General features: G+C 41.9%; 1 protein-coding gene across 4 annotated transcripts in view; it reads right to left on the reverse strand.

Annotated features, from left to right (window-relative positions):
- The window catches only part of PLCH2 (phospholipase C eta 2), a 768,337-nt gene that overhangs the window by 56,294 nt on the left and 698,636 nt on the right, over positions 1–13,407 (reverse strand). For all 4 annotated transcript variants that reach the window (XM_056543367.1, XM_056543369.1, XM_056543368.1 and 1 more), the window contains one exon: positions 1,745–1,837. In XM_056543367.1, the coding sequence (XP_056399342.1) occupies positions 1,745–1,837 (93 nt within the window). The remainder of the gene's footprint in view (positions 1–1,744; positions 1,838–13,407) is intronic.

Consider the following 13,407-nt stretch of genomic DNA (forward strand, 5'->3'; position numbering starts at 1 on the left):
AAATCAATTGGTGCCAGAAAGTTAAACAGATTTGTATATTAACTCTATTAAAAAAATCTTAATCCTTCCAGTACTTATCAGCTGCTGTATGTTCCACAGAAAGTTCTTTCTTTTTGAATTTCTTTTCTGTCTGACCACAGTGCTCTCTGCTGACACCTCTTTCCATGTCAGGAACTGTCCAGAGCAGGAGAAAATCCCCATAGCAAACTTCTCCTGCTCTGGACATTTCCTGACCTGGACAGAGGTCTCAGCAGAGAGCACTGTCGTCAGTATGTGGAGCATACAGCAGCAGATAAGTACTGGAAGGATTAAGATTTTATTTTTATTTATATTTTTTTAACAGAAGTAATTTACAAATGCCTTTTGTTTTTTTCCATTCTTGAGCTTGTATTTTTTGGTTCCATTATGGAGCATATTGTCATGCTGTAGTCATGATTCTTGGTGGGCAGGCAGATTAGGCTTTGGAACCAATAGGGTTAACCCCTCAGCTGCTAGTAGCACACCTGTTCCATTTAGTCATATATAATCCCACACCTCTCCACTACCTATCATACATCTGATGAAAGGTCAGCAGATGACCTGAAATGCGTCATGCTGAGCATTTCCTGAGTTTTGCTTCACTACTAATGTTTCTGAGACCACTCCATGTCGATGTTTTAACTTGGAGGAAATAAAGGTGAAGTTACTTTTACCGCTGGCTTCTGTTGTTCTACTGCTACTATTGGAGGTTCTTTGCTGTGTGGAGGACTGTGGCGAGCTGACTGCACATTGCACCTTACATAATTTACAAATCTGTTTAACTTTCTGGCACCAGTTGATTAAAAAAAAAATTTTTTTTTCACTGGGGTACCTCTTTAATCGGCAGTTAACCCCTTGCAAATAAGGAAAACCCCCCTACATTATCACTACTGAAGATACCCTTTATCAGCAGAGTAGATTTGTCCATACTAGCATGAAAAAGGACCTCTGCATCATTACTCCCACTATTCCATTTCAATCTCGCCACGGACATACCTATATAAAGATAGCCATGGAAGACTATAGAAATTAATGCCAGAAGAGAACTAGGTGGATGCTGGCAATTGACTCCTTTAGTGTCATGACTGTGGAGTATGATATCATTGTGGATTAGATAGCACAGCTTTTGCAGCAGGTCCTTAGAGTACACGGTTACATTGCTTACATTGCAGCTATAATGGTTTCACAAGAAACATATTTGCTTCAGTGCACTGAGATTAAAGGGGTACTCCGGTGGAAAACATTTTTTTAAACTTAACTGGTGCCAGAAAGTTAAACAGATTTGTAAAGGACTTCTATTAAAAAATCTTTACCCTTCCAGTACTTTTTAACAGCTGTATGCTACAGAAAAATTATTTTCTTTTTGAATTTCTTTTTTGTCTTGTCCACAGTGCTCTCTGCTGACACCTCTGTCTGTGTCAGGAACTGTCCAGAGCAGTATAGGTTTGCAATGGGGATTTTCTCCTGCTCTGAACAGTTCCTCACATGGACAGAGGTGTCAGCAGAGAGCACTGTGGTCAGACAGAAAAGAAATTAAAAAAGAAAAGAATTTCCTCTGTAGCATACAGCTGCAAAAAAGTACTGGAAGGGTAAAGATTATTTTTTTTTTTATAGAAGTTATTTTAAAATCTGTTTAACTTTCTGGCGCCATTTGATAAAAAAAAAAAAAAAAAAAGTTTTCCACCGGAGTACATTCAGCATCAGATGTCTTGGGTGTCACATTCACCTTACGCTTGGAGAAGCTTCCCATCAAGGAACGACTGTGACGTTTGTTGGGGCTAGGTTCTTCTCCTGATTCCGTCTCCTCTTCTGTCTTACTCTGAAACACAAAGTGGAAGCATAAGGGTCGGAACCACAAATATCAGACATTAGTGAACCAGACTAAAAAGAGAGCAAGGGATTTTCTTATTTGTCCTTTTTTTTTTTTTTTTTTTTTTTTTAAATGAAAGTCTCCAGAAAAAAAAAAAAATGTTAATCTGTTTTGCTATTTTACATTTGATAAAAAAAAAGTCAACAAAATCTGGTTTATGACAATAGAAATATCAATTTATCTCCAGATTGGTTTCTGGACCTGTAAAAAATATTATTCTGCCCATCCACGCAATTTAATTTGGTAGACTACAATAAAAGGAAGAGCCCAAGGGCAGGATATTGGAAATATCTCGACTGACGGCTATTCAGCAGGTAGGTCAATCCGATGGCTTTAAAAAAAATTCAGAGAATATTAGAGAGATTCTAAAGTCTGCCACCAGGGTGTGCTGTGACTTAACAAAACAAACCTCTCTGTACTGCAGCGCTGTATCCAACATTTTTTAAGTTTTTGTTCCCTGAAAATGTCGCTAGCACTTTGACAAAGTTAGACTATTTTATAGCGGTGCGGCATGCTCAACAGCATAGGGTGTTCTGTGTCTCAGGAAGCGTATAAATAATTTAATATTTGTATACTCTTAGCTGGCATTTATGCATAAGCGGCAATATTATCCAATTAAAAAGGTAGCTACCATGAAAAGTAATTTTGTTATCATTTGTCCATAGGGCCACGGTTGGCATTAAAAGGGAATTGGGATCAGCAGGGAATGAATATCATTATTAAAAAGCTAAGAGCACTTTCCCACTTCACCGTAGTCCATGCACAGGACGGATGATGAGTAGTGTTGAGCGGCATAGGCCATATTCGAATTCGCGAATATATGGACAAATATTCGTCATATATTCGCGAATATTCGCATATTCGCAATAAGCTCGTTTTATTTTCGCTTATGCGAACATTCACGTATGCGAAAATTAACATATGCGAAAATTAACATATACAAAATTAGCATACGCGAAAATTCGTATATGCTAATTTTCGCATATGCGAATATTCGCACGCCAGTCTCACACAGTAGTATTAGAGCCTTCTTTACACCACACAAGCTGGAAGCAGAGAGGGGTGATCACATGTACTGTGAAAAAAAAAAAAAAAAATATTCGTAATTACGAATATATAGCGCTATATTCGCGAAATTCGCGAATTCGCGAATATGCGATATTCGCGAATAATATTCGAATTGCGAATATTCGCGAGCAACACTAATGATGAGGAGGCCGACTAAAAGAAGGTTTGATGCTCTAGTTTAAAATTTACTCTAAAGATAGGTCACATAAATGTTCTTCGGTGGTTTCTGTCTAGTTATGAACCAAAAAATGTCCCAGAAAAAATGAAATAAAATAAAGGGAGGTGAATAAGGGGCAGAAGCAGGGGCATTAATGGGGCACAGGGGGACAGCCAGCGATGGGTCCTGTTAAAAGAGTTCTGCAGTAGCTGAAAGGGATCTAATAGCAGGTTGAACAAAATCCAATGCTGGAAACAGGAAAGTCAGGTGAGCAGTGAAACAAACTCAAAGCTGGAGTGACAGATTGATAGCCTATGGAAGGGTAATCCGGATTCCCTTTTACCCTGTCCCACAACAGGGCACCCTGAACTCACATATTGATAAAAGGACCTTAAGATCCGTTCGCAGACGTATTGAGAATTTTAGCCTACTCCAAGTAACACTGTGGAGCACGACTTTGTATGGGACCTTTTTATTCAATGTGCACCAACTGAAGCTACACAGCAGCCGCTAGGGAGAAGATTAGGGTTGGCTGCCGTTGTGCTTGTGGGTGGGCGAGAGCTATATACACATTGCATTTGTTTGATTCTGTGCTATACTATGCCTTACTGTTTGTTATGTTATGCATGGTTTTATGTAATACAGAGTTAGTTTTGTTAGCTTTGTGTTACTTTTACTATTTTCTCAAAGATGCTCTTAATGGTACCCCACATCCATACCCAGGATGATCCATTGAGTGGAGGCACTGCCGCAGATATGTACCCCAGCTCCCAGCTAGCGGAAGCTCAGGAACAGACTGCCGTGCGCAGAGAGGTAATTATTGTAAGGGACCCCAGGGATATAGGTGGACACCCCAAAACCCTGTTAGATACTTTGAAATTTTCTTTTTTTTTATGTGACACAAAGTCAGTGAGTTCCAAAAGCCTGATGCCATGTAAAATACCCGCAATCACCAGACTGGTCGATTGTTTAATTAGAGATGGCTAAACTTGGAATTGAAAAAGGAAATCTTGTCTGATAATAAGAAGTGTAATTGCTAATGAGAAGTAGATTGGGGGACATGGAGGTCGGGTAGATGAGATGTCTAGGCATTGATGGATAAAACCCATGTGGGTATTTTATAACAACCTGCTGCTTATTTGTTGGTCTCAGACAATGTAAAGCAAGCAATAGCAATTAGCTTTGTCTAGCGCTTTCTGCCCATGTAGAAAGAATATTCTGTTTTCCTCTCCTCTACTTGGTACTTTTCTGTCTGCTAGGAGTGGTAATTGTTGGTATAATGGGTCCTGATCTTCTGAATTGATGTTGGTAAGGCCTGAATTTTTTATGGCTCCCAAGTCACGATATGCAAAAGGTTTTCTAAAGGAGCAGTTTTTATCCCTGGCATTAATGGGGTATACCAGTATTATTTATTTCTTCAGCCTTTGAGCCCATGATATTTTAATATTTTTTAATATGCTTCTATTACCACCATGCAAGCTTTGTCTTTTGTCTTTTTATGCACGGACTCACACCTGGAAGTGCTGTAGCACCAGTCCTTTTGTCGTAAGTCACATGGTCTTCATATTTTATTAGGTTGAATGAAATCAAATCTCTGCCTATGAAAAATAATGTAGATGTGACCTTATTTCCTTGTCTATGCCTTCTTATTATTCTTTCCCTTTTCATTATAAAAATCTGTGTGGTAGGCGAAGCTTTTGACTGTCACATGATTTGCTTCAAACTTCATTTCCCAGCAGTCATCACTACAGATGCTCATTTCTGCACTGCATAGAGAATCTATTTCGTCATAATAGAAAAGTGATCTCTTCTCTACTCACACAGCGTACAGTGTAATTATAGTGTAATGATACCTGTCCATTGCCTTTCCAGCCAAGCGTATTTTGTGTAATATGGCGCTGTATAGAGCTACTATGGAGATTTAGCGTGTAGCTGAAAAGTGGTGCAGTTGCTCATAAGAACCAGAGTATTTATTTGCTTTTTTTTAGGCCTTTTTTAAAGGGAAAGAAGTAATCTGATTGGCTGCCATAGGAAACTGCACAACTCTTTACACAGGTTTTGATAAATCCTCCTCGTACATAATGTATATTTACCTCATCCTGCCCGATGAATATTCATTCATATGGTCTCATACATAAGTATGTAAGTGAACTTTATGCAGTGTTGCTGCATACTGAAGTCTATTTGGCCATATAGTCACTGTGTGTGCGGAGAACTGAGCATGCCCGATCAGAACAGAAGACTACCTATGAGACATACCCATGAAAACAAGCAAAAACAAGAGAGTATCCAGCCTGTATTGGTAGGGTTGCCTTTTATTAACAATTACTGATACATTTTTGTGTTGGCATCTATGTTTAATTTCATATAATGCATCAGTTTAGGCCTATTTATATTCATGGTAAAACCCTTTTGAGTAATGCTATCCATCCACACACTGCAGCCTATCCTTGTCCCCTGGTGACAATATGACTTTTAACATATCTATGGCTGCATGAAATGCCAATAAAGCCCAGTGGCAATAGTGTGGTGTTGGATGGGGGTAATGTGTAATTAACCTTATCATGACACCAGGGCGTGGTTGACCTATACACCACCCGAGGCAGGCCAGCTTCACCTGTGCCAGGCACAGGGCAAATAATCACTCCGACGCAAGGTTACGGTTAAATGGCTTGCTTTACTGAGGTTGGAAAGATGGTACAATCCGTTACAGCTCAGATTAGTGTAAAGGAGTTGCAGGGTGAACTTAGGGAAGCTTATCGGCTTGCTGGGACTTATAGTTGATTGTGCTGTATATGACTGATTCAGCCCACGCCATACTTTAGAGACTTGGACTTGACTAACTTTCTGGACTTGACTTGTACAATATCCCCAAGACTGTAGGCTTACCGCAAGGCTTTGACTTCCACCTCGGTAGTGGGGTTAACTTGTAGTTGATGTGTGGTGGCTGGATTAGGCCTCCGGACTCTTTTCAGATCCACCTCACAGACAGACTTCACTCCTCACCAAACTGTACCTCAGCAACAAGAGAGCAGGAGCCCAAGAGAGATCCCATTTGCCGGATAAGTCACATGTTCACCACTGCATACTCCCCTTAACAACAAGGTCCTTAGCAACAAGAGATTTAAAGGGGTACTCCACCCCTAGACATCTTATCCCCTATCCAAAGGATAGGGGATAAGATGTCAGATCGCCGCGGTGCCGCTGCTGGGGAGCCCCGGGATCCCCACTGCGGCACTGTGCTATCATTACAGCACAGAGCGAGTTTGGTCTGTGCGGAATGACGGGCGATACAGGGGACGGAGCAGCGTGACGTCATGGGTCTGCCCCTCATGACATCACGGCCCGTCCCCTTAATGCAAGTCTATGGCAGGGGGCGTGACGACCGCCGCGCCCCCTCCCATAGACTTGTATTGAAAGGGGCGGGCCGTGACATCAAGAGGGGCGGAGCCGTGACGTAACGATGCTCCGGCCCCTGTATTGCGCGTCATTACATGCAGAGCGAACTCGCTCTGTTCTGTAATGATAGCGGGGTGCTGCAGCGGGGATCCCGGGGATCCCCAGCAGCAGCACCATGGCGATCTGACATCTTATCCCCTATCCTTTGGATTGGGGATAAGATGTCTAGGGGCGGAGTACCCCTTTAAGGCACCAAGTACATAGATAATACAAATACATTAACCCTTATGTAACAGTACATCAGACTATGAAATATAGAGAGTTCTGAGGAGAGGGGGCCCATAAAGGACATTGAGAAGCATCTGCCACATGATGGGCAGGAGTACAGGAGAACATGTGATTCTGTACTGGGTCACCACAATAGTATAATAAAAAGACTTGCACTCCAGCACTTTTGGTTATGAGTCCTGTGCATAAAAACTGGACAAAGCGTCACATGAAGGTAATAGAAGCATATTCAACAGTATTATAACTTGGCATCATGGGCTCAATGGCTAAAGAAAGAAAATACTAGAATATTCCTTAACCTGGTAAATAATGGTGATGGGAATGTAAACTTATGCAAGCTGTCTTCTATCAGTTACATCTGAAAACATTTATAGAGCATTTTTGAAAAGGAGTAGAATGGGCTGTTCTAAGAAAGAATTGGTGTGATTCTGGAAACCAAATAAGGTCCTACTTTCTACTAGATGTTCGTTAGCTTGCTCTCAAGTGCCACCTATAGGAGATAGCATCTCTGCATGTCAGTGCTCGGCTTTTTAAAGCATTACTGTCATTTAAAAAAAAGAAATAAAAATTAACTTTTTATTTCAAAAAGACATGTCAATAGTTTTCATATTTTGGACAGGTTAGTTCGATAGGTTTATTGGACCCCCTCCGGTCGTTAGATGTAGTCAGGAGAAGTTCATAGCTAATTGCTTCATTTCCTGGCTCGCCACCCAATCAAACTTATATCAGGAGACCGGCTCCATTGTAAGCCTATGGAGCTTGACTCCTGCAAAAAGATGGATTTTTATTTTGACGTTAAAATAAATTCACTGATTGCCCTTTCTCCCCAATCCCCACAGATTAGAAGGTGCATTCAACGATGGAGCTTCCGGGTCTGTTTTCATAACACCTGTCTCCAGCAGGAGACCCAGTATATTGTGATTCTACGGCACTGGGCCTTGCACTACCGACAGGGGCTATGGAGATGGAGTGGGAATCACTGTCTCTGAATACACAGTTCTAAGTGTCTGGAATTAGGGGGTGAACGTGCGCCCGGAGAAGGTATTTAGGAGCTGCACTACAGTTGCTTTTCATAAAAGAGCCCGCAACATTGGAAGAACACGTCAAACTATCTAGAGACTTCATTTGACATAACACCAGAGAGACACCAGAGAGACACACATATTGGGTCTCATAGCAAGAGTTGTTATATGATACCCAGTGCATTGTGAGGTAGTCAGCAGTAGTGTTGCTGACGAATATTCGCAATTCGAATTTTATTCGCGAATATCGCATAATCGCGAATATAGCACTATATATTTCGAAATTACGAATATTTGCTTTTTTTTCCACAGTACACATCACAGTGATCACCCCTCTCGGCTTCCAGCTTGTGTGGTGTAAAGGAGGCTCTAATACTACTGTGTGACACCGCCGGGCGAATATTCGCATATGCGAATATTGATCCCTCCCTTCTTTTAGCTTGTGGGCCAATGAGAATGATGCAAATTCAGTTGTCGGAGATTAGCAACATACCCAGCAACCAATAGGAAAGTATCCCACCCCTTCACTATGGGTGGGTTCACACCATGTTTTTACCCATACAAGAGCGCATAGGGCTGGGGGGAGCTAAAACCGTGCGCTCCCGTATCCTGGCCATATGCGCCGTATGGTAATTCATTTTAATGAGCCGACCGGAGTGAAACATTCGCTCCGGTCGGCTCATTTTTGCCCCGTATGCGCTTTTCCAACCGGATCTAAAAAAGGGGTACTCCACTGGAAAGCATTTTTTTTTATCAATTGATGCCAGAAAGTTAAAAAGATTTCTTTTCTTTTTGAATTTCTTTTCTGTCTGACCACAGGGCTCTCTGCTGACACCTCTGTCCATGTCAGGAACTGTCCAGAGCAGGAGAGGTTTACTATGTAGATTTGCTCCTACTCTGGACAGTTCCTAAAATGGACAGGTGTCAGCAGAGAGCACTGTGGTCAGACAGATAGGAAATGTAAAAAGAAAAGAACTTCCTGTGGAGCATCCAGCAGCTGAGAAGTACTGGAAAGGTTAAGGTTTTTTAAATAGAAGTAATTTACAAATCTGTTTAACTTTCTGGCATCAATTTAAAAATAAATAAATAATAATAATAATAATAATAATGTTTTCCAGCGGAGTACCCCTTTAAGTTGCATTCTGACACTGTATTGGAAAAGCAAAAATAGTTTCTGAAATGGGAGGAGGATAAAGTTGTCTTAAGAACTTGTGCAAAAATACATTTAAAAGGGCACTGTCAGATTCAAATACTTTTTATATGTTGTACATGTTGGCAAAACATTAACCATTCTAATATACTTCATAAAAATGCTCTCTCCTTTTTATGGAAATCATGGCTTATAAAAAAGACCACTAGGGGTCCCCATACCATCCAGAACAAAGCCTGACTGGTTGCAACATCATCTTTGTCCCAGCTGAAGTACAGGCTAAGACAAAGTCCAGCAAGTGAGGGTGGGACTAGCTCTACTCTGTGCTCACTTCTGTCCTATCAGACTGCAGCATGAAAACAGAGGAGGGGAGTTACAGTGCAGCCTGCAGTGATTGGATGAAGAGAGACCGCACAGTACAGCAGACTAAGGGAGGAAGATGAGTCATACAGAATGAGAACACTCCCACTCCAGAGCACAATAAGGGAGCAACAGAAAGAAGGTATTTGTGAATATAGGTGCTAGACACATACAATTATATGTACATGATCAGAATTAGTTACTAAGTAACGTGATTTTTCGGTGGGATATGATGGGTATTCTTTAAGCTTTCCTAATGTACAATTGAAGACACACTCTAGATTTAGCGTAAAAATCGAAACGGAAAGTAGTTGCCCATAGAAACCAATTGACTCTGCAGCGTCCCAATGGAAATGAAAGCATTAGATTTGATAAATGCCCACTAATGCTAACAGAAAATAATAATGAGAGATTCAGAACATAAACAATACTTTAGACAAAAACACTTCTTGTGTGTAAAATGACATGGTTCAATAACAAGGGTTGTTTCTGGCACATTAGGCCTGATGTGTAAACCTAACACGATCCGGGGGTTGGCGCAGGGTGATGATTATGTCAATTTTAAAGAGCTCTGCCAAAACATTCCTAGAGATTTCAATGCTATAAATAATGTATGAACCATCCAGGCTCCCATCTACCAGTGAACATTGTGCTGTAATATAGCTTATGAATAATAAATGATGGAAATCAAACTGCCTTTAAACACTTGACAGATCTGTCGGAGATACATTTGTAAATGTTTTGTGAAATCACCTTATCCATGAAACTTGTAGTCTATACACAATAAAGGATAGCCCAAAAGTTCTGAGCAGTGGTCAGGTGCCACATCTTGGACCAGCATCTATCTTGAGATCAAGTACCCCTCAAGAAAGATGCTGGTGTGGGGGCCACTGGAGGAGGTCAGGAAGCCGAAAACAGCCGAGTTGGCGGTATAATGCAGTTTGCCTGACTCCCATTGACGTTAATGGGAATTGCTTGAACAGCAAAGCATGAAAAGCTATGCTGTGTCCTTAAAGGGGTACTCCTTCCTGTACTTATTAGCTGCTGAATACTACAGAGGAGATTCTGATGACATCATGACCACAGTGCTCTCTGCTGACATCTCTGTCCATTTTAGCAAATATATAGTTAGGGCAGCACAGTGGCTCAGTGGTTAGCACTGTTACCTTGCAGCACTGGGGTTGTGGGTTCAAATCCCACTAAAGACAATATCTACAAATAGCTGTGAGCGCTATATAAATAAAGAGATATTATTATAATGTCAGCAGAGAGCACTGTGGTTGTGATGTCAGCAGAGAGCACAGTGTTCCAAAAATAAAAGTATTTCATCTGTAGTATTCAGCAGCTAATAAGTACAGGAAGTATTAAGATTTTTTAATAGAAGTAATTTACAAATCTGTTTAAGTTTCTGCGACCAGTTGATTTAAAAGAAAAAAGTTTTTCACCGGAGTACCCCTTTAAAGGGGTACTCCGCTGCCACAGCGTTTGGAACATTTTGCTCCCAATGCTTGGAGCAGGCGGCTGTGAGATCGTGACATCATGGCCACGCTCCTCAATGCAAGTCTAAATGAACGCCAGGTGCTGCACAGAGATCGCAGGGGTCCCACCGGTGGGACCCCCACAATCAGACATTTTATTCCCTATCCTTTGCATAGGGGATAAGATGTCTAGGGGTGGAGTACCCCTTTAAATGGAATCTTATCAGCAGGTTAGAGCATCCTAACCTGCTGATAGAGCCTGATGGAGGATGTCATACAGAGAAATAGGTTTCCTTTGATATGACTGTCCGATGCACCGGTGCTGTGTAATTTTATTAAAGGGGGTATTCCAGGATTTTTCTTCAGTCTCTAAGCCCATGGTGCAAAGTTATAATATTGTGTAATGTGCCTCTGTTACCTCTGTGGAATGCTTTGTCCTATTTTCATCCACAGGACTCACACCCGGAAGTGCTGGAGAGCATGTTCATAAGTCACCTGGTCTCCAAGGGGTCTAGCTATACTGCAGTGGTTGGGCAGATAGCATTACTTAAGTATACAGTGGTCCCTCAACATACGATGGTAATTTGTTCCAAATGAACCATCCTTAGTTGAAACCATCGTATGTTGAGGGATCCGTGCAATGTAAAGTATAGGAAGTTGTACTCCCCTGTCCCTGCTGGCGGGGATCGTCGTTCTTCATCGCCGTCATAACATCGATGCGCACGCCGCTCCTATTGGATGACGGAACGGCGTGTGCGGCAACGTAATGACGACGAAGGAGAGCGACGACGATGCAGCGGAGCCCAAAGAGTACGGTCCGGAACGTCGGGGACAGGTGAGTGACTATCACCGGACCACACGGGGCACCTTAAACAGCTATCCGGCGGCAGCTGAAGCAGTCTGCGCTGCCGGATAGCCGTTTATGCGATGGCCCCAACATACAAAAGCATCGTATCTTGATACTGCCTTCAACATGCGATGGTCTCTGAGAGGTCATTGTATGTTGAAATTATCGTATTTCGGGGCCATCGCAGGTCAGGGGATCACTGTATCTTTTTCACCTACCGCAGCATAGCCACGCGTGCCTTGGAGACCATATGACTTATGACCTATTGTCTCTGGACGCAAGGAATGCTGGGAAAGGCCAGAGACAACACTTTGTATGGCGCATCGGAATCCCATTGAAAACAATGATATTCTGCTGCAACGGAATTTCCAAGCGGATTTTTCCGGTAGAATCTGCTCGGTAATTTGGCTGTGTGAACATGGCCCAACTGCATGAAACTGCCCTTTAGGCTGTTTTTCGACCTCCTAATCACCTACATACACAACCAGACCAAAATGGACCGGTAGGTCCTCATCTATCAGACATTTACGCTATATCCTGTGGATATTCTGGAAATGTCCCAAACTTGACGAACTTACGGACCTGTTATTTGGACACCATCATATATGAACTACATATCCTATATTCTCTCGCTGGAGAAGTAGAGACTAGAGCAAGAGATCTAATATACTACAAGAAAGAGCTACATACAGAAGTGTGTTGCTTATATGAAAAACAAGCTACTTTGAACGATCAAGGCCTAAATTTGCCAAAAATGCATTACGAGAAGGTTTGCTGAAGATAGAGGGGGAGATTTATCAAAACCTGTCCAGAGAAGAGTTGTAGAGTTCCTGAGTTGCCCATAGCAACCAATCAGATCGCTTCTTTAATTTTTGAAAAGGCCTTGTTAAAAATGAAGGAAAGAAATATGTGAACAAGTTCCTCTCAAGAAGGCGCTGGTACCCGGAGATGAAAATAGACTTCTTTATTGGCAACGCGTTTCGATCCCGAACCGGGATCGAAACGCGTTGCCAATAAAGAAGTTTATTTTCATCTCCGGGTACCAGCGCCTTCTTGAGAGGAACTTGTTCACATATTTCTTTCCATTGTTATCCACCGGACTGACTGACGTCACACCGGGAAGTTCCTCGTGGCAGCGGTTTCACTCGATTTCCTGCACATAGACGCTACTGTAGGTGTTGTGCTCTGAGCGCAACACCTAGGGGTAAGAACCCATCTTTGCGTTATCTCCTTCATTTTATTTAAACGGTCCTCACTCCTGTTTTTTCTCGTTGATATATTTGTTAAAAATGAAAGAAGCGATCTGATTGGTTGCTATGGGCAACTCCGTTCCTTTTCCTCTAGACAGGTTTTGATAAATCTCCTCCAGGGAGTTTAACATAGATTTCATAGCAGGATGACATACGCACCTCTATACTGTGTGTAATATCCGTACAAGCCAATGTTTCCCAACCAGTAAGGCTCCAGCTGTTGCAAAACTACAACTCTCAGCATGCCCGGACAGCCAAAGGCTGTCCGGGCATGCTGGGAGTTGTAGTTTTGCAACAGCTGGAGGCACCCTGGTTGGGAAACACTGGTATGAGCAATATTTATAACTTCTAATATAGAAGTTGGTACAGGGCAGGACTAAAGATGACAGGGGAGATTTATCAAAAGTTACTGAGTTGCCCATAGCAACCACTCAGATCACTTATTTTTCAGAGGTCTTTTTAAAAATGAAAGAAGCAATCTGATTGGTTGCTATGGGCAA

The sequence above is a fragment of the Hyla sarda genome, chromosome 10 (genome assembly GCF_029499605.1).
Source record: "Hyla sarda isolate aHylSar1 chromosome 10, aHylSar1.hap1, whole genome shotgun sequence".
Classification (NCBI taxonomy): domain Eukaryota; kingdom Metazoa; phylum Chordata; class Amphibia; order Anura; family Hylidae; genus Hyla; species Hyla sarda.